The following is a 20,544-nucleotide window of genomic DNA, read 5'->3' on the forward strand; positions in this document are numbered from 1 at the left end:
TGCCGGCCCGGGAGGGGGCGGCAGCGGCGGGGTGGCCAAGTGGCTCCGGGAGCACCTAGGCTTCCGTGGGGCTGGAGGCGGCGGGGGCGGCAAGCCCGCGCCCCCGGAGCCCGACTACCGGCCCCCCGCGCCCTGTCCTGCCGCACCCCCCGCGCCTCCCCCAGACATCCTGGCCGCCTACCGACTGCAACGGGAACGCGACTTCGAGGACCCCTACTCCGGGGGCCCGTCCGGTTCCACCGCCCTCGCCGCCCCTGCCATCCCCGGACCCGCGCCGCCCCCGCGCCACGGCTCACCCCCGCATCGTCTGATCCGGGTCGAGACCCCGGGGCCCCCGGCGCCCCCTCCGGAGGAGCGGATCTCCGGAGCCCCGGCCGGCGGCGACCGAGTGAGTGTGCCTTGGGCGGGGGTGACTGCCAGGGGAGGTGGTCGCAAGTCTGGAGGTTGTGCAAGGGACAAAGGTGGCCTGGCCCGAGCCGGCTCGGCGCTGTCACGAGCTCCCGCGGACAGCAGCGGAGCCGCTGACCCTGGGGCTCGGTGTCTGAGCCCACCTTTGTTCGGATTCTCTGTTGGCTGATCGGAGAGGGGACCCTGGATGTCATCCCTGTCCTTAGCTGTGGCCCTAGACTGATGGCCCTCCCCACCAGGGCTCCGCTGCCCTCCTGCAGCCCCCAGCCCCATCCTGGAGCCTTTATTCTAACGGGAACGGAGGAGCGCGCGCGCGCGCACACACACACACACACACACACCCTTGCTGGTTTCTGGCCTTTCTGTGCCTTGCACTTTGTTACCCTTTGATCTCTGACGCTTCCCCAGGGCAGAACCTAGCGAAGCTTTCCCTCGCTGCTGCCGCTCCTCCTCTTCTTCCTCTCCCTCTTCCTGAATCCCAAGCATCCCCAGAGGTGCTGGAGCCCCGGAAAGGAGGTGAGGGCCGAGGTTTCTCCTTGTAGACACAGCCAGAGACTGCGTTTTTATCCCCCTGGGCAGAAGCTAGCTGGGCTGTTCCTAGGAGGCCAGGGCTCTTGTCAAGGATGTTGGCCACAGGCGTCCAGGCCCAGTCCTCCTGTCTCCCCAAAGTAGGGGGCAGTTGCCCAGAACCTGTTGCCCAGCTGAGCCCAGGCCTAGGACACATTCTTTCTGAGAGCCTTCATGGCTGCAGGCACTGGGGTGGTGGAGAGAGCAGGCAGCTACTCCTCCAGGACACCGCCTGTCTCTGCCTGGCAGAGTGACAGCTGGAAGCCATCCCCAGGGTCTCTGGCTGTAAGTCCAGCTGCTGACACTGTGCTGGGCCCTGCGCTTCCCTCACCACTGTGCGCTTAGTTCCTCTGGAGAGAGCTCGCGTCTTTATTAGAGCAGAGCTGCTGTCTGAATCCTGGCACTGAGTTATGTCAGGGTCGGAGCTGAAGCCTCAGGAATGTGATGCATGTTTCTTTCCTTTCTTGGGGCTGGCTGCAGAGTGGGGCGCAGGGGCACTTCCCTGGGCTGTGGGGCTCCTTCCTCATGTCCCCTGCCACTCCCTCAGTGATTGTGTTGGTGGCAGCCTGGCAGAGGGGAGTGCAGGCCTGGCCCTTGCTACCACTCATTCTCCTCTCCGACCACTCCTGTTGGTGATGGGCCTCCTGAGCTGTCTTTGACTGCTGTCCTCTCTGCATTGGCTAAGGGCAGCCTAACAAACTGCCCACCAGCTGTGGGTCCTCCAGGACAGGGACTCGAATGTGTGTCCTGCCCTCTGTGCCTGTGGGGTGTTAGAAGACAATGCCTGCATCCAAAGAGTTGTCTACTATGAGGGGCTTCCTAGCCATAGATCCCCCTGTGTTCTTTCCCAGAGACAGCCAAGGAGGGGCTGCACTCGTGCAGCAGGTGGACAGACCAGGACAGCCAGGCCTTTGCTGGAATCAGCCCTGTGACTGTGGGCTGCTCAGAACTGGGAGATAGACAAGAGGTGTCTTTGTCCGCCACAGGCACAGGAATGAAATCCAGCAGGCTCTCCAGGGAGCCACACCATCAGTCTGTGGTTTCCTCAGTGGGTGTGAGGAGAAGAATCTGGATGTCACCCGAGCGTGGCCGTAGGTAGGGACACTCAGGATGCTCCTGACCTAGGGCTCCCTACCAAATAGAGAAGAGGGTTCCCACCCCTAGGACTGGAGCTTGGGTGATCTCAGTGTCCTCCCTAGGCAGAGCTGAAGCTAGGCACTGGTACCTTGTGCTCACCCCGTGTCTGGCAGCCCTGAGCCTGGGCTGCTGCCCCTGCCGTTTCTGATTCTTTTTTTTTTTTTTTTTTTTTTTTTTTTTTTTTTTTTTTTTTTTTTTGGTGGAACCGGGGATTGAACTCAGGCCCTTGCGCTTGCCAGGGAAGCACTTACTCCACTGAGCCATCTCCCAGGCCCCCCCGTTTCTGTACCATGGGTCCTCCTTTCTTTCACTTCCACAGGACCCTTGTGCTATGGCTCTAGGTCTTCTCTCAAAGTGACCTGGAGCCTGGGGATGGGGGACTTCCATGTGCCCTGTGCTGCCTTCCTTGTCTCCTCCCAGAGACCAGGGTCTCACTGAGCTCAGGGGAGGAGTCTGCACCTTTGGTGTTGGGAGTTGGTGAGTGGGTGCAGGGGGCTTCTGTCAGAGCCCATGGGATTGGTGCAGAAGGAGGCCAGCAAATGTGGGGACAGAGCATGACTTAGACAGGATCCTGAGAGGTCCAGGGGCCAGGGGCCCTCAGCTGTGCGCCAAACAGGGCTCTTGCTGTCCCCACTGTGGTTGGCAGGGGCTTGGGTGGCCATCTGGGTAACCAGGCAGGGCAGGTGTGGGCACAGCAGGAGTGGTGCCATCCGGTGGGCAGGCCGTCCCTCGCCTTCTGGCTGCAGGAACAGGCCCAGCTGTCACTGAGCCTTGTCCCGCCACCCTGGTTGTGTGTGGCAGAGGGGCCATGGATCAGGGATTTGCCTTGATCGGCTCAGTTTTCAGTGACCTTCAATGGGAAAACCTGGTCCAATTAGTGGAGGGGATGGATGAGCTCCCCATGACCATCTGTGCAGTGTGTCCCTTACCTCCTCTGTCATGCCAAGATATGTGGTTGGTGGAGGGGCTAAGTGACACGGACAGCAAGACAGCCCTGTGTTGAGACCGGAGCTCTTAGCTCAGAGGGTGGACGTGGCTCGGGTGTGTAGTCTCCCTGATTCTTGTGGAGTTTGCAGTCCTCAGATAGCATTGAGAACAGAAGAGGGGTGTGAGGGAGACCGTGTCTAAAGTCCAGCACAGCATTCCCATCCTGAGCTCCCTAGCCAGCATTCTTCCAGTACAGTGCATCTTTGCATTGCCCTAGGCGTGGAAAGAACCCTCTTCCTTGAAGGTGTGGGCCTTGCTTCTTGTGAATGGCTTTATTGGCTTGATTTGTTTGGCCTTGAACTCAGTGTGTAGCCTAGCCTGGCCTTGAACTTGTGGCAGTCCTCCTGCCTTAGCCTCCCTTGGGATGGGATTATAGGCATGCACCACCATGCCTGGTGTGAGTAGCTTTGATTTCCTTCCTGTGGCCCCGCATAGTCTGAGGAAGTAGAGGCAACAGAGGAGGCCAGGTCTTGAATCTTTGTGCACTGACTGGAGCTCTTTGTCTGTAGCCCGACCTGGCCACGTGCTACCATTGGTGCTTCGAGGAGAGCTGTGGCCTATGGGTACCTAGGGGGATCGTGTGGGTGACCTGTCCACTTTGCCCAGCATAGTGGCCCTCACTCTGCCGGGAGACATCTACTGCACTTGTTGGCTTGGATAGTGCCTGACTGAGCCCCAGCTCAGCCCTGGCACTCTGCATGTGTGAGCTGGTGACAGCTGAGACCCTGGGAACTGTAGGCAGGAGGTGCAGGTTGAGCTGAGTAAGTCCTGTCAGTACAGATGTTTGAAAGTACCTGCACAGGCTAGCCTTAAACTCATGACAATCCTTCTGCCTCAGCCTCCTGAGAGCTGGGACTATAGGTTGAGCCACCATACCTGACCTCTTTTCATCTTGAATTAACATAGTAGCTGACATTTATCTTGGCCTGGTACTACTTTGAAGCAGCTGATGTGTTAGACCTGTTGATCTTTGAAACCACCCTGTTACTTCATAGGGAAACTGAGGCATGGGACTGTTGAACCAAGCTCACATGGTTTCTCAGCAGGTAGCACAGTGGAGGTCCACAGCCCTGTGCCCTGATTCCAGACAACACTATGCCTGCCCTCCTCCCCAAACTACCTGCGCCTATCAGAGAGGTGTCCAGGAACCGTTTGCTAAGGAGTAGGAGGAGGCAGGCCCAGGAAAAGGCCAAGGGGCGCATTGTGTGGATCCCACCGCATGCTGGGAATCACTTCTTTTTTTTAAAAAAAAAATTGTGTGTGTGTGTGTGTGTGTGTGTGTGTGGCCAACTCAGCCCACCACGGGGCAGGGCTGGCTGGCATGTGGTGCTGGGGGATCGAACCGCGGTCCCTGTGCTTTGCTAAGCTTGCTCTGAGTAGGTGCTTTAGACCAATGAGCCATTGAGCCATCTCACCAGCCCCTGGGGATCCCTTCTGACCCCTCCATCCTGAGGCAGTCACAGATCACCCGAGGGCCTTAGAAGGGGCAGCGTTGCCCCACACTTGTCATGTGTGATGACTCCTTTGTAAGCATGGAATTGCACTCTAATTAGAAAAGGAAACAAAAGCAACACATGTCACGTCAGAGGAGTTTCCCAGGCAGAGAAAACAGGCGAGGGTGTCCCAATAACGAGGAGCAGCCCACGCCGGAAGTTTGACTCTGGAAAGGTGAGCAGCCTTCCCTTCCTCAGACGGGTTGGGTACTTGCTAGGCATTCAGTGACAAAGGACTTCCGTGCCTGATCACTTGGGGAGATACTGAAGTAAGCAAACCTTGGGGTGGTCCCTCTGCGCGAGTGCGGGTGTGGTGCTGAGTCTTGAACCCGAGGTCTTGCCATTCTGGGCAAGCCCTTGTCACTGAGCTACATCACTAGCCATAAAGTACAATATGTAATCCACAGGACAGTAGAGAAGATACAGCGTTTCCTAAATTTGGGGGAAATGTGTGAACCCTGGGAGTCAGGAGACCTGAGTCCCACTCTGACCCGCTGTGGGCCCCCCACAGGTCTTACACAGATTATCACTCAGAGCCTCTGGTGTTGAGCAGAAACCGTGGTTAGAGAACTGTTGCTGTTCCATTTGTCTTCCTTTCCCTACTCTCTGACTTGAGTTCGAGTCCACCTCACTCTGCAGCTGAGGAAGGCAGAAGTCTCCAGACCTGAAACATAAGCTAAAGCTGTAGTTTGGGCGCCTTGCGGAGCCAACCTCTGAAACACCAGCCCCCTCCCTGTCTCTCGGGGATGGCTGGGGACAGGTTGTGCGGCCCACTGCCGAGGGGAGGACCTGCCAGCGCCCACGCGCTGGCCTCAGGAGTGCTGTATGCAGGAAACAGATCAGAGGGACGCTGCCCTAGGGGCGCTGCCCAGTTGAACAGATGTGGAATAGGGTCCAGGAGCTGGCTGCTGGGTGGCACGGGGGACAGACGGGGTCAGGGCGCCCCCGTTTGGGAGTAATTCCACATTTCAGCTGTGTTCCAGCAGTGCAGCACCTGGAGCCTGGCCTTAGGGTCCCCTGAAGGCCCTTGGCTGACAGGCTTTCTGCCCAGGGCTGAGGCCTGGATCCTCTTCACACATTGATCCTGTGGCCATTGATGGTCAGTCAGGGGGCGGAGGCGGGGGGATGAGGGTCTGGAAGTGTGGGTCACTCCTGAGGTGGTGTGTGGGTTGGAGGAGGAGGCCTTGTAGGACCCACTGAGATCTGCTCTTTTTTTTTTTTTGAACCATGGTTGGAACTCAGGCCCTTGTACTTGCCAGGCAAGTACTTATTCCACTGAGCCATCTCCCTAGCTGAAGGCTGCTCTTGCAGATCCTGGTGGACGTGGCTGTGGGGGCCACATGATCATTAACAAGACAGCAAATCCTGGCAGCTTTGAGGGGCCCATGGCCTGGAGAGCCGCCTCCCTGAGTGGTTGGTCGTTCTCTCAGGTCTGGAAGCCCTGGAGAGCCTGGCGTAGGTCGGCTTGGGTCCAGCAGGTGCAGGGCAGGTGCCAGGCCCCCGGCCTTCCTGGGCATTGCGGGCAGTGATCAGGGCAAGAGCCAAGGCTTCCTGGAGCAGGGGGTGGACCCAGGAGTGGAACAGAGGAGCCATTGAGCTGCCACCTGGCTGCCCGTGGGCACTGCAGGCTGGCACTGCAGACTGGCACAGGAGGCCTACTGGCCTGTGAGGGGTCTGGGTCTAGACACAGGTGGGGTGCACCTCCTGTGGCTCTGACCAGGCCAGAGGAGGGGAGGAGGGGCTGAGGGGATTGGGGCAGTGGGAAGGGTGGAGTCGAGGAGTAGGAGCCTCTGGGAACAGGGCCTCACCTGGTCCCCCAGGGGCTCCACACCAAGCTTCCACTTGCTTCTGAATGAGCAGGAATGACACTCCTGATGTCTGTTTTCCTCCTCCGTGTGGGTGGCCAGACAGGTGCCCACAGGGAGGGGTGCACTCGGGTTTTGGAGGTGGCCGTGGGTCAGGGAAGCTTGGCTGGCAGGAGGTGTCCAGAAAGCAATAGGATCAAGGACAGACAATTGAGCTTCTTGGGAACACAGTCCCAGGCAGGTAGAGAGAAACCAAGCAGGAGAGGGGAGTCGTGAGTCTCTTTAACTTTGGGCCTTTTCTCCGAGCACTGAGGAGCTTTGTGAGGCTAAAGCCCCAGCAGGGGCGGGCTCCAGAGCCCCTTGCTCAGGGTTGGGGCTGAGGCCAGGAGCAGTGGGGTGAAGGCTTTGAGGGCGGCCGCTAGGGATGCCTGGGAGCATTTTCTAGGGCCTGCTGCGTGCCAGCTGCCTGTTGAGCTGGAGTGTCCAGGACGAGGAGCTCCAGGGTGGATGACACAGTGGTGGTAACCGGATCATGGGAGGTGGCAGTTGTCCAAGCAGGGAGGCTCAGGTGGGGAAAGGCAAGAGCAGACCTTGCCTGAAGCCCCGGTGCTGGAGGCCCCGGGTGAGCGGCCCTCTGTGTGCACTGCTGTCACCACCCCCAAAAAGGTGGTGCCCAGCTTAGAGAAAGGCTCCTTTGTGCTGAGCCAGCCCGCCCTGAGCACCTTGGGCGCCTCTGCAGGGTGTGTGGCTTGTGGGGAGCTCTGTGCGGGTGCGGGACAGACGGGGTGGCCAGAAGCCCATCTTTGGGAGAAGGCAGGGCCTGGAGGGCAAGGCAAGACCACGCCCCACCTGGAGTGGGTGCTTGTCCTGTGGGAACCCCCAGGCAGGCCATGCGGCCGAAGACACAGCCCAGGGACCCGCATTTAGGGGGAGAGAAAGATGGACACCTTGGCAGGGCTGCAAAGAGCCAGAGCTGGCTCCCGTGTGAACTCCGAGTTGCCCTGGGCTCGGGGCTCTGGTCCAGGCTGACCCAGGACTCCTGCTTGTGGACAGCTTGAGGAGAAGCAGAGCACCCCTTCTGCCATCTGAAGCTCACTCTCCTCACCATTCTCCCTGTAGCTGGCCATCCTAGAAGACTACGCAGATCCGTTTGATGTCCAGGAGACTGGAGAAAGCTCAGCAGCAGCCTCAGGGGCCCCAGAGAAGATCCCCGAAAACGATGGCTACATGGAGCCTTACGAGGCCCAGAAGATGATGGCTGGTGAGTGATGGGTGCAGGGGAGGGGTCCGTAGAGCAGGTTCTGGGACCTGCAGCTCTCAGGATGATGTGCTTAGGTCCCGAGAAAACGGGCGAATCCCTTTGCCAGGCCCTTTTGAGGGCGGCCACAGCTTTCAAGGTAGTCACTTTTACCCTTCCCTAAAATTAAAAAAAAAAAAAAAAAAAAAATTAAGATGGTCACTTTGGAGGAGGAGCTTGATTTATAGGACGCCTCACAACCAAAAGTCAGACAGAAGCACTGGAGATTGGCAGGGCACACAGGGGTGTGGGCCAGGAGTCCAGGGCCCCGAAAGACAGTCGCTAGCTCTGGGGCGCTGCCATGAATTCAGAACATTGCTGTTATATCAAGGGGAGACATCCTTACTGCACTAAGAAACACTAGAAACAGATTCAACGGGGCGAGGGTGTCAGCTTCCTGAGCCCCCACTCCCTACCCCGGGCTGGCCCAGGCAGTTGATGTTGGTGCTGGTGTACCTGGCAGCTGAGGAAGGTGGGACACACAGGCAAGGGCTTCAAAAGTTGCAGCGAAGCATTTGGGCTTGCTCCAAATGGTGTGTGGGCCTGTCCCCGATTCCTGAACATGAAAGGATAAATGTGGCATTTTAAGAGGCGTACTAAGGCCTTTGTGTACAGAATGGATTAAAGAACTGGGCATCGGGAAGTTAGAAGCGGGCACAGGGTGCACACCTGCAATCCCAGCTCTCGGAAGACTGCACTGAAGGCCAGCCTGAGCACACAGCAAGTGCCAGGATAGCAGGACTGCACCGGAGGTGGAGAGGCAGTCTTCCGAAAGCAGCGATGAAAACAAAGAGCTCGGGAGGGTCAGACTATTTGTTTGTTAGCAAATTTGGGAATCGTCAGGGGCCAGTAAGTAAGGCATCCTCCTTCCTCTCCTGAGCTTGGAGATAGTTGAGAAATGAGACACAGGAAGCACGGGGCGTGGAACTAGGTGCTCAGCAGTGCCGCCCCACTGTGCTTCTGTGCTGCAGAACCGAACTCGCCCGCTCAGGCTCGGGCAGATGGGAGGCTGTGGCCTCTGCTGGGAGCAGGCTGTTTGCAGCCTCAGAAGGAGGGAAAAGACAGGCAGAAGGAAGAAGGGCAGATGTGGGGAGAAGGAGCACCGCTGGCCAATTGGAGAAGGGGGCGGAGGCCCATGGAGCATTGCTCCACGCAGCCCTGGACAGGGCTGAGGGGGTGGAAGTCATCACGTGCCAGCAAGGGACAGATGGGGTTCAGAGAACCATGTGGGGTCAGGTCCAAAGGGGCTGTGTGGAGGGCAGGACTGGAGGAGGAGAGGTGGCCACTTTCTACGGCTCACTGGTCATCGGATTCACTTCGGGGCTAGTGGTGCCAAAACTTTAGCAGCTGTAGAAGCTGATACGTGGGAAGGCATCATGTGTCATGGGGGGGCACTTCTTGGCAGTGGGAAGACAGCTAGAGATCTAGATACCAGCAGTGTCAGGAGACCAGGCGAAGTCATGGGCCAGGGTAGGGAGGATGAAGATGACAGCCTGGGAGGGTGCAGGAAAGCCCTTGGGACCGCAGGGAGAAGACCCATCCAGACATTGGCTTAGAAGAGAGGCAGGCTTCCAGGGGGCATGGCCCCAAGCATGCAGTGACAGCAGTGGGGACACAGGACATAGAGAGCTGGGCAGTAGGATATGGGGGGGGGGTGCGAGACAGTACCCAGTCCCCTAAGACCTGTCAACTTCAGCTGCTCACCCGTCACTGTGTGTCATGGGACCCTTTCTATTTTTCTTTTTGAGACCGGGTCTGGCTATGTGTAGCCCAGGCTGGTCTTGAACTCACTGTGATCCTCCTGTCTCAGCCTCCTGTGTTCTGGGATTAAGAGCCCTTAAGTGTTTGCTTTGGAGGTTTCCCTTTCCCTTCTATTCTCTCAGGATAGAACCCATACCTGTGCAGCCCACAGTAGCTTTGAGGGCGATAGCCCAGGAAGTATGGCTTCTGGGCTCTCTGGAGCCCAGGCCGTGGCCTCAGGTCTTGGTCGAGTCCGTACCTCTCCCTTGTCCTTGCCCTGGCAGAGATCCGGGGCTCCAAGGAGCCAGCCACCCAGCCCTTGCCTCTGTACGACACCCCCTATGAGCCAGATGAGGAGGCCCCCACCCCTGAGGGTGAGGCTGCCCCCTGGCCTCGGGAGTCCCGCCTGCCTGAGGATGATGAGAGGCCCCCCGAGGAGTACGACCAGCCCTGGGAGTGGAAGAAGGGGAGGATTTCCAAAGCTTTTGCAGGTGAGTATAGGCCGAGACATTTAACACGTTAGTGCAGCAGCCGTGGGTGCATGTGTGTGCGCACACGTGTGTGTGTGTGTGTGTGTGTGTGTGTGTGTGTGTGTGTGTGTGGCTCCAAGCCCTGGGCTGTGTCTCCTGGTGGAGGGCGTGGCACACCAGGGCTCTGTGGCTCCTTACCACCGAGTGAGGGCCAGCCATCCCCTGTCCCGCTGTCCATCCCAAGCTAGGTCCAGCACAGCTCACAGCCGACCCAAGCCCTCTGCCAGCTGCCTGCTCGGCAGCCAGACCGGAAACCACAGCCCATCCTTGGCTTCCCGTAAGCGCACGCAGCACACGAGGGCAGGGATGCGGATGGCCGTTTATCTCCTGCAGAATCAATACTGTTTGGATTGCTTAATGGGAAAATCTATGCCCGTCATTAGGAAACCTCGTTAGCAGTCCTGCAGCCGCCCGCAGCGTCACTCTTCCAGTGATGGGGCACTAAATTTCAATAAAGCATCGGCCCTGGCCTGTCTGCCTGTCTGCAGGTCTGCACCATCTGTACCATACCATACTGACAGCCAGAGGCCATGCTTCCTGTCTGGGTCCCCGGGTGGGCAGAGGGGAGGCAGGCAGTGGCTCCAGGGGGTTGGGTGGCTCCAGTCCTGCTTCTCTTTCCTTCTTCGAGGGCTGGGGGATGTGCAAAGAAGGGACCACTAGCTGTGAGAGTGTCCCGCCCATGCCTCCCACCTGTGACTGTGACTGTGACTGACTGGCAGCAGCCCCGCCTGGCCTGCTCTTGCCACTCCTGCCTCACCTGTCCTGTGTCTCAACCTCTGCCTCTTTCTGTCTCTGTCTCTGTCACTGTCTTTCTTCTCCTTCTGCTGCTGGCTCCAGTTGACATAAAGGTCATCAAAGACCTACCTTGGCCTCCGCCCGTGGGACAGCTGGACAGCAGCCCCTCCCTGCCTGATGGGGACAGGGACATCTCCGGTCCAGCCTCACCCCTCCCTGAGCCCAATCTGGAGGACAGCAGCGGTGGGTCCTGGGGGGGCTTCTGTCCAAGGCGACAGGTCCTCTTGCCCCTGTGGACTTGGCCTAGAGAAGAACCGAGAGGCTGGGGCAGGCCTAGGAAAGGAAACGCACTCACCCAGGAGGGTGCGGGAAGGGACAGAATATGAGTTACTACACCACCAAATTCCACCTATTACTTTATTTTGTTTTCAGTACTAGGGATTGAACCTAGGCTTTCATCCTGTGCTATATCTTCAGCTCCTTGTGTATTTTTTACTGAGACTCACTCTTGCTAAGTAGCCCAGTCTGGGCTGACCTTGGCTCAGCCTCCCGGGAAGGAGGGGTTACAGGTGTCCACCACCACAGCCAGTGCAAACACACTATTTTAAGTCTGTTCCTGGGTAGAGCTGTGCTTGCCAGTACAGCACAAGGCTGGGAGTGGAGCTGGCTCAGGAAGCCGCTGACATGCGTGGAGAGCATATGTCCCTGCGTCCCATGACTGCAGGACTCTAAGGGCTTGAAAGTGGTAAAGAGCCAGGCAGGCATGGTGGTGCACATCTGTAATCCCAGAACTCAGGAGGCAGAGGCAGGAGGATCGCAGTGAGTTTGAGGCCAGCCTGCGCTATACAGTGAGATCCTATCTTTTAAAAACAAGTGAAGGAGAGAACAGGGAGAAAGCTCCTAATGTCCTCTTGCCTTCAGCCCTGTCTCAGGGCATCAGTGGGTGCTTAATGTCCAAGAGCCAGGTGTGGTGTAAATGCAGATGGAGGAGAGACTGCCCCTGTGCCTCTGGGCCTGGGACCTGCTGGGGCAGCAGCTGGCAGGCTCCTCTGCTTGGGAGGGCAGACAGAGCCCCCTCCGGGTCCCCTGGGAGGGGCAGTGGGCAGCGGCCAAGGGCTGGGAGGGCGGGCGGCCGTCTGGCGGCATGGGCAGGATTAGCCTGTCAGGATGGCACCAGGGGAATTGGGTAATTGTTCTCCGATCGATAAGTCATTTCTGCAGAATGGCTTGGCAGGGTGATTTGGAGAACGGTAATGAACTCTGAGGAGGAGAAAGAAACAATATTATCAGCGCTGAAGCCACCCGAGGGGGTACAAGGCTGCTGGCTGAAGGGGCAGCTCCTGAGGGGGACGCTAAGTGGTTTCCTGGGCAGCTGCCTCCCAGAGGGCCGGCCCTGGGCTCTTGGTGTAGGAGGCCTAGCCCCACTGGGGGCTGCACAACCCTTACCCAGCATGATGGAGGGGGCCCCACAGCTGCCAGTGTTGTCTGAGACCCCCGGAGTCCCTGACCCTTGTGTCCCCTGCAGCCCAGTTTGAAGGATCAGAGAAAAGCTGCCTGTCGCCTGGCCGGGAGGAGAAGGGGCGACCACCTCCCCGGCTCCCTGCAGTGACCCCCAAACCAACCAAACCCCTGGGCACCGAGCCTGGCAGCCCCCTGGGCGAATGGACAGACCCCGCACTGCCGCTGGAAGACCAGGTGTGAGTGTCTGCGTCCTTCTGCCAGGGCCGCCTGTCTTCCCTGCAGGGTGGGCCGGGACCGAAGCATATCCCTGCTCTGTCCCCTCCTGTCATCCCAGCTGGTACCACGGGGCCATCAGCCGGACCGATGCCGAGAACTTGCTGCGGCTGTGCAAGGAGGCCAGCTACCTGGTGCGCAACAGCGAGACCAGCAAGAATGACTTCTCCCTGTCCCTCAAGTGAGTGGTGACCGGGGTGGGCCACCCCTGAGATGTGCGGGCTGACCCTGCTTGCCGGGAGGGAGCCTAAGAGAGAACTGGAGAACTAGTAGCCTCAGCCACAGCTCGGAAGGGTGCGGGTATTCACTTGCTGTGTGACTCTGGGAGGCTGAAGCAGGAGGACTGCTTTGCATTGAAGGCCATCCTAGGCTACACAGTAAGTTCAAGGCCAGCCTGAACTACATAGTGAGACCCTGTCGCAAAAATGACAATATTTTTAATGTACTTGGTACAGGGTCTCACTATATAGCTCATAGTGATGGGCTAGCATAGCGTGTGTGCTGGGGATTGAACCCCAGTCCCTGCTCTTGCCTAAGCAGGCGCTTAGTCTGCTGAGTTATCTCACTGGCCTCTACCACCAGTGTGTTAGAGTGGACAGTTAAGGAATTTTAAACTGCATATACCTGGAGGGTTGTCATTCCACCTGGATAAAAAATATGACAAAAATGCCAGGCGTAGTAGCACTCACCTGTAATCCTAGCACTTTTGGGGGCTAAGGCAAGAGGATCTCTGTGAGTTCAAAACCAGCCTAGGTTACATAGTGAGTAGAGGGAGACCCTGTGTCAAAAATCTAAAAAAATTTTTAAAGACAGGCGAAACCACCAAACTAGAATTAGGTAACCTGAGGTCTACTCTTGGGTGTGATAAAACTATCTGCGTGAGCCTGGCCTCTGGCCTTAGTTATACCTTTGAGAACTGATGGCCATCTCTTGGGCTTTTTTCCTAGCACCCACATTCAACCTGTGGATTATAAAACTCAAAGGTGCATCCAGAAAAATTAATTTGTTAAAAATTTGATTTGAAAAAAAATTTTATTTGTGCCCAAATCAAATTATGGTGGTACATACCAATAATCCCAATACTCTAGAGGCTGAGACAGGCTGATCACAGAGTTGAAGGCCAACCTACGCTACATAGCAAGTTCAGGCATCTATCTCAAAAAATTTATTTTTGTTTACGTAACTTCTTGTGGTACGTTGTTTAAAATAATTACAGCTAGGGCCTGCAAGATGGCTCAGCAGACTAAGCTCCTGCTTAGGCAAGTGCGGGGACTGGGGTTCAATCCCTGGCACCACATTCCATGCTAGCCCCACCCCCTGTTGCAGTGGGGTGGGGAGGGCAGGCATGGTGGTGCACGCCTGTAATCCCAGTACTGAGGAGGCTGAAAACAGGAGGGTCACTACCAGTCCAAGCTGTGTAGTGAGACCATGTGCCAAACACATTTTTTTAAAAAAATGTACAGTGAAGTCCTTTCACAAAATAATTACAGCTAAAATTCAAGGCTCATATCGCCATACCAACTCACTCTGGTCACCATTAGATTTCTCTTTATACACACAAATAGGTTCAGAGGTTTATGACTGCTTCAAGGTTACCAGCTAAATTAGTCCTCAAGCCCAGGCTGTGGTGTTGTTCCAGAGAAACTGAGGCAGGAGGATCAAGATCACTTGAACCCAGACAAGAGCTCAAGGCCAGCCTGAGCAACACAAGACCCAGTTTCAAATGCGCACGCGCGCGCACACACATACACACATTTCCAATTTAGGATGAACACTGCTCCAGGTTGGACTCCCGAGGGGCTCTACCATGGTGTGTGCCTGGAGTCTTTTGGGCCCAGTCAGGGGAGATGCAGGGATCTGGCTCGCCTGCCTGCGGGAAGGCAGCTCATCAGCCCTGCCCTCACTCTGGGCAGCCACCCGCCTCTGTCTGCCAGGGCCTCGTTTGCATGTAAATGGCTTCTCTGAAATACAATTATGGTTTTTCTTCTCTCCCTAATGGAAGGGCTTTCACTAGTAATTAAACAGCTTCCTCCAAAGGCCTGGCCAGCCCCGGCCCTGTGGCTAGCCGGCCCACCCGACCCCTGAGGGTCTGGCAAGGGCCTCGCTGGGCCCTAATGGATCCTGTGGCCCTGGGGCGTGCACCCTCCCTGTGGTCCTTGATGCTCCTGGCCGGAGAGAGCTGCTACAGGTCTCTCCCTGGAGGGGAAGTGTAGCTCCCAAGCACCTGTGGGGAGCAGGGCAAGAGGGCAGGGCTGTGTCCTGGTCCCGGTGAGGGGCACATGGTGTGGGGGACCTCGAGGCTGCCCACGGGCCGTCAGTGCCAGCCCCAGGCTTTTATCTCATTTGTGCAGATGCTGCTCGCGCTGAGCTAACCCGGCCTCCTCCCAGGGCTGCCAGGCTCCTGAGTGGAGCTACCCCCTCTAGCTGCCCGCTGCTCTCCTGCTGGCCTCATGGCCAGGCAGGGCTGAGGTGCCAGCCTGGCCTCTGAATGGGTGGGCTCAGGGCAGACCCCAAGCCGTGCCATTGTTCCCAAGTGGGTTCTGGCCCTTGCAAGCTTCAGATCACCTCCAGACAGCTGTTGCCCAGCTCTGGCAGACCACATGGGGGCAGAGGCTCAATACAATGTCCTCACCCAAGGCTGAGGGTTCCAAGACTCTAGGGCCCTGGGGTGAGAAGTTGGGGGGACAGGGAGTTGGGCAGGGCAGCAGACTGCATCTTCCGGATGATGTCGCTCCAGCCCCCAGGGCTGGCTAGAGGGGCAGGGCTGGCCCAGGCTCTGAGAGGGTGAAGTGTTGTTTCTGAAGCACCACCCACGCCAGTGCCCCCCCCCCGCCACCTCACCACCTGCCCTGCTCGGCTCCCTCCTGGTCTTGGCTGGCTTTACAGCCATGGGTGCTGTGGGCACCTGGAGGGCTGGGGGTGGCCCTCTGAGCACCCTGGGCCGCCACACTCACGGAGTGTCTCGTCCCTTGCAGGAGCAGCCAGGGCTTCATGCACATGAAGCTGTCGCGCACCAAGGAGCACAAGTACGTGCTGGGCCAGAACAGCCCTCCCTTCAGCAGCGTGCCAGAAATCGTGCACCACTATGCTAGCCGCAAGCTGCCCATCAAGGGGGCCGAGCACATGTCCCTGCTTTACCCCGTGGCCATTCGGACTCTGTAGACCTGGGGACTTGGAGAGGCCCAAGGAACTTGCTCCTGCCACCTTGCATCCCCTTGCCCTGGGGTCTGTGGATGCCACATACTCCTTAATTTATTGTAAAGGGAAAGGCGTCTGGGACCCGGGACAAGGGCTGGTCCGGAGCTTGGTCCCTTGTGTCCACCCGTGGTGGAGGCATCGCCTGCCTGCCCTTGCCTCCCTTTGCCTTGGGTCTGCAGGGGAAAGCGCTCGCGGCGCCCCATCTGCGGGCCAGCGGTGAAAAATAAACCTATTCTGCCAGGCACAGCTGCGGAAAGATGCTCGGTGCATCGGAGTCCCCGCATGGACAAGGGGTCGCGAGTCCCTGGTTGGATTCAGCAGCATGGGGGCAATCGGAAAGGGGGGGGCTACAGATTAAGGGTCTGGCAAGGGCTTTGCTGGGCGCTAATGGTCCTGTCACCTCCTGCAGCCGCGCGAGCCGGCCGAGAGCGCCCCCTGGTGGCCGCGCCTCCCGCTCCACCGCCCACCCCACGAATGAGTAGACAGTACCCAAGGATGCGGGAGTCAGAATACTCCATCCAGGGGCATTGGGAAATGCGTGTGTGTGATCTGGACGGTGTAGGGGTTCGTGGGGCCGTGGAAAGTTGGGCTTGTCTGTATAGAGGAGAGACCGAGCTTGCAGATGGAAGGTAGTCCTGGTGAGGTCACACGGTGGGTGCCACTGTCCCTGGCCCCTCACGCTGAGGAAGCTCCACAAAGGAACAGAAGGGCAGGAAACGCTGAGGTCCCACAGCAGCCAGGCAGGCTTCCCCAGAGCCCCGCCCCCTTGGCACCCCCTGATCTGCGGCTCAAGCCAGGCCAGGCCCTGATCAGGAAAGGCAGCCTGGCCCTGTGCCGGCCCCCTCAGGGAGACTGGCTACCCTGATGTGACATTTCCTTCATTCACCCTGTCCCAGGCAGAATAAAGCAAGCCTAGAGGTGGGAAGGTGGTTTATTTATAAAGGAGTCCACAGGGCAAGAGTGGAGGGTGTTGGGGCTGCACAGCAAGGTGTAGGCTAGGGTCTGACTGCGGTAGTGCATGGGATCCAACCCGGTAGGGGTCAGGTGTGGCTTAGCGGGCTTTCTGTATGTTGCTTGTCAGGACCCCAAAAGGTAGGGTTGTAAGATGCCAGCATCTGTGGCCCCACTTGATCTGCAGCCTCATGGTCACCTACACACACGCACACTCACGTACACACACTGCTCCCCTTTAGTTTCGTTTCCTGTACTCCAGGAGAAAAGGTTTCACTTTATTCCAAACCAGCAGCTCCCCACCCTCACCCCAGGTTCTTATACGTTTCCTCTGTGTCTGCAGGCTGGAGTACACTCGGGGGGCCCCTTAGGCCACACTGGACCAGTGAGCACAGCCACCTGGGCTATGCGGTGAGAGGGAGGGCAGAGACAGCCAGAAGCTGGAAATGGGCCCACACCTCCGCTGGGCACAGGGCGGGGTCCTAGAAGTTCTCATAATGGTGAGAGAAGTGAGTTCGGTCCTGCTTGTTGACGAGCTGACAGGCCTTCTCCACGTTCTTGGTCATGCCTGGGGGGCCACAGCTGAACACCCCGATCTTCCGGACCTGTAGCAGGAGGGAGTGGTGAGGCCTCTCATGTTCAGGGCAGGGCCAGCTCCTTGATAGTACAGAGACCATCTGGAATGACCCAGTGTCCCTGAGGAAGGCTTGCTTGTTACCGTGGGGGGGGGGCAGGGGACGGGGTGCTAAGGACAACATGGCCGAGTTGATGGCCAAGAACAGCTGGATTATTCAGCCTGACCTCTCTGATAGGGCCAGGGGCTTCAGAGCCCTGTGTGACACTCTCCCCATCTTTTATCACTGCCACACCCCCTACCCCCCACCCCTGCACCATGTCTGGGGAACACTGATTCAGAGCTGCAGCCATTCTGTTCCTGGCAGGGCAGGCTTATGACCCCAGAGTGTAAAGTAGCGAGCCTGGGGGAGCGTGGCCAACCTGCGGGTGCACCTCCTGTAGGGAGTTGAAGAAGGCCTCGAACGGAGGCCGGCCGAAGTGGGTGACAGAGCGCAGGCCCGTGAACAGGCTCCGGTTCAGCACCTTCTGGAAGTGCCGCTCGCAGATGTACTGGAGGGACGAGCAGAGGTCACAGCCCGGCCTCGGGGCCAGCTCCCTGCCCCGCCCGCAGGCCAGTGGGCGCCCACCTACCAGCATGGTGGTCCTCAGGTCGAACTTCTCGGCCAGCTGCGTGATGTAGATGTGCACAGAGACCAGGTCCTGGCGGTCGCTCTCCTCCACCTCCCGGATGATGTCGGCCAGCCACTCGAACTGCCGCTGTGTCCGCGTCACCCAGATGAAGTAGATCTGGGGACAGCCGGGGAGTGCTGGACCAGCTCAGCTCAGGCTCCCTATGTTCCAGTGTCCCCACCCAGAGGGAACTCTCCTGACCCAACCTCCTTGGACCTCTCCAGGGACATCCTGCAACATGGCACATGCATGTTCCCTGTCCCAGGCTCTGAGGCGCAAGAGGTGGAATAGGTAGCGAGGGGCTGGGCCTAAGGACCTTCCGGGAGCTGCAGCACACAGCAGGAGAGGCAGCACCTTCCTGTGGGCCTGGTCCGTGGAGGCTGCCCATGTGGCATGGGTGAGGGAGAAAGGGCACCATCACACTGTGAGTGCTGATGACACGTGGGCCGGGCCTCTGCCCACTCATTCCAGCTCTCCTGACTCATCTGCCACCCCGAAACAAGCAGGGGCCTGCCACTGGCCCAGCCGGAGGGAAGGGGTTCACAGTAGCGGAGAGGCTGGCCCGCCACACCACCTCGTGTCCCGCCCAAAGCTGAGCGGGTTCCACCCAGCCCTACCCCAGGTGTGCCCTGCTGGCTCCTAGCCTGCAGTGACCTGGGGCCTCTCACAGGTGAGTTCTACATGATCCTTTCTGACCAAAGGAAAGACCCTGCACACATCAGCAAGCCGGCTCTGACCTTCAGGGGCCAGGGTTGCTGTGACATGAGCCACTGGCCAGTCCGACCCAGGGGCCAGCCCGTCTGCCCCCTGTCCACCCCAGGTCTGAGAATAGCATCAGGTGAGAAGGGCCCAGGCGGGGCCCAAGGCAGCAGGCACAGGCTGCAGCAGTAGCGAATACTCACTTTCTTACAGAACACCTGGCAGCTGACGGATGACTTGAAGACTAGGTCTTTGAGGATGGACGCAAAGGGGGTGACTCCAATGCCCCCTCCCACCAGCACGGAAACCTCAAATCTATGCCACTCCTGGTGCCCCTCTCCAAAGGGACCGTCCAGGTAGAGCTGTGGGAAGACAAGGGTTGGGGTTCAGCTTGGTCACCACCACAGCTCTGAAGCCAGGCAGGGTCGCAGCTGAGGCAGGGATGAGGTGGAGTCGGGGGAGGGGTGGCATTATCAGGAGCAACCAGGCTGGTGTCAGGGGACGGAGCACCAAGGGACTCTCTGGCTACCCTCACACCTTGGGGTATTTGGCAGGGCTGTCACCAGTAGGGGGCGAGTAGATCTCCCGGAGGCGGGTGGTCCAGGGCCCCGCAGCCCGGATGTGCAGGCTGAGCGTGTCCTCGTGGGGCGCAGAGGTCAGTGTAAAGGGGTGGTACTCATTGGTCCCCAGAGCCAGGCAGGCAATCCGCACCCATTGCCCCGACTTGTACTCAAAGCCCTGGGGCCGCTGGAAGCGTAGGTGGGTCACTCCTGGGGAGGGACGGCAGCTGGGGTGTGCACTCGGGGCCCCCCAAACAAGCCCCCAGCTCCACTTCTGGAATACAGGAGGACTGCCCACGGCCCATTGCCAGCCAGGACCTAGACAGGAGGGCAGGGGCGCCTAGCCTGGGCTCCTCCGCTGTCTGCACTGCGCCTCGGGCCCCTGGCAAAGGGCACTTCCCACCAGGTCCCTCTGCCGGGCCAGGCTCTCGCTCTGCTGCCAAGCTGGTCCCTGACAGCCTCCAGGCCGGTACCTGAAGGCAGCAGCTCGGCCTTCACCACGCCGATCTCCACCTTCTTCCGGCTCAGGCTCACCAGCTTGTCTCCGGCGTAGAAGAGCGCGGGGACCAAGAAGAAAAGGTGGAAGCGCGGCGGTTGGATCAGAGCAAAGCTGCCGTGGATGATGAGCTGGGGACCAGAGAGCACTGCTGAGGCCAGGGGCGGGGTGCGTGGGGTGCAGGGAAGCTCCGCCTCGGAGCCCGTGATCTCACTACGCATGCGTGTCCGAGCCACCCTCCAGGACCGCGTGCTTTCCGGGTTCTCAGAGCGCCGCATGCTGCCCCAAGCATTCCATGGGAATGGGAGTCCATGGGCGCACATTGCTTCCTATTCCTGCCACCATCCACACCAAACCCTGCTGGCTCCCACTTCCGTTTTCGTGTGTGTTTGCTGTGGAGACCTGGTGTGTGCCTGTGACACACCTCAATTATTTAGGTCCCTTTGCCATCTGCAAAAGATCTAGCTCTCAGTGTCCAGCTTCTGGTTGGCCATTTACATTACTGACACTTAGGGTTTCTCATGTAAGAGAAACCATATGGTACTGAAGCCTGTGTGTTTTATTTCACAAGTGACAAATCTGTCACACTTTCAACCCTGGTGCCCACCCCATACACAAAGTCTCGCTGGGAGGGCGGGCATCATCACCACCACACCCGCGTCAGCACGCATCCTCGGCGTGGCCGTGGGACTTTCGGAGATGCAGCTTCAAGAGCCTCAATGAGTTTCCCCTCACCCTGCAAGCTCTGCTTTCTGACATCTGCCTGCCAGCCAGGTCCCTGTCACACTCCTCTGGTACCTGCCACAACCCCCACCCGAGCTGCCCTTCCTGATCCTTTGTGGCTGCCTCTGCCCCTTTTGCAGGTCTCAGCAGAAACACTGCCTCCTCCTTGGGTGTCCCTCTGTCTTTGACACCTGTGGGACACCGGCAATCACCACAGCCATGTGTGCCTGGACGTGTGC

General features: G+C 58.5%; 2 protein-coding genes across 4 annotated transcripts in view; one reads left to right on the top strand and one right to left on the bottom strand.

The window, feature by feature from the left end:
* The window catches only part of Shf (Src homology 2 domain containing F), an 18,903-nt gene extending 3,041 nt beyond the window's left edge, over window positions 1-15,862 (top strand). The window contains exons 3-9 of the mRNA XM_023724067.1: window positions 6-388; window positions 7,517-7,658; window positions 9,719-9,925; window positions 10,802-10,942; window positions 12,225-12,396; window positions 12,495-12,614; window positions 15,409-15,862. Of these exons, the coding sequence (XP_023579835.1) occupies window positions 6-388; window positions 7,517-7,658; window positions 9,719-9,925; window positions 10,802-10,942; window positions 12,225-12,396; window positions 12,495-12,614; window positions 15,409-15,595 (1,352 nt within the window). The 3' untranslated portion in view covers window positions 15,596-15,862. The remainder of the gene's footprint in view (window positions 1-5; window positions 389-7,516; window positions 7,659-9,718; window positions 9,926-10,801; window positions 10,943-12,224; window positions 12,397-12,494; window positions 12,615-15,408) is intronic.
* An 831-nt stretch (window positions 15,863-16,693) lies between these two features.
* Duox1 (dual oxidase 1) overlaps window positions 16,694-20,544 on the bottom strand; it is a 28,288-nt gene continuing 24,437 nt past the window's right edge. For 2 of the 3 annotated variants that reach the window (XM_023724074.1, XM_004639035.2), the window contains 6 exons: window positions 19,560-19,713; window positions 19,064-19,296; window positions 18,730-18,888; window positions 17,789-17,944; window positions 17,579-17,707; window positions 16,694-17,187 (listed from right to left, as the gene is read on the bottom strand). In XM_023724074.1, coding sequence (XP_023579842.1) covers window positions 17,065-17,187; window positions 17,579-17,707; window positions 17,789-17,944; window positions 18,730-18,888; window positions 19,064-19,296; window positions 19,560-19,713 — 954 coding nt within the window. In that variant the 3' untranslated portion in view covers window positions 16,694-17,064. Of the gene's footprint in view, window positions 17,188-17,578; window positions 17,708-17,788; window positions 17,945-18,729; window positions 18,889-19,063; window positions 19,297-19,559; window positions 19,714-20,544 lie in introns of those variants that run through there. The other variant, XM_023724075.1, reaches the window with a different exon arrangement.

This window comes from Octodon degus, unplaced genomic scaffold, assembly GCF_000260255.1.
Source record: "Octodon degus isolate 3935 unplaced genomic scaffold, OctDeg1.0 scaffold00105, whole genome shotgun sequence".
In the NCBI taxonomy this organism is placed as follows: domain Eukaryota; kingdom Metazoa; phylum Chordata; class Mammalia; order Rodentia; family Octodontidae; genus Octodon; species Octodon degus.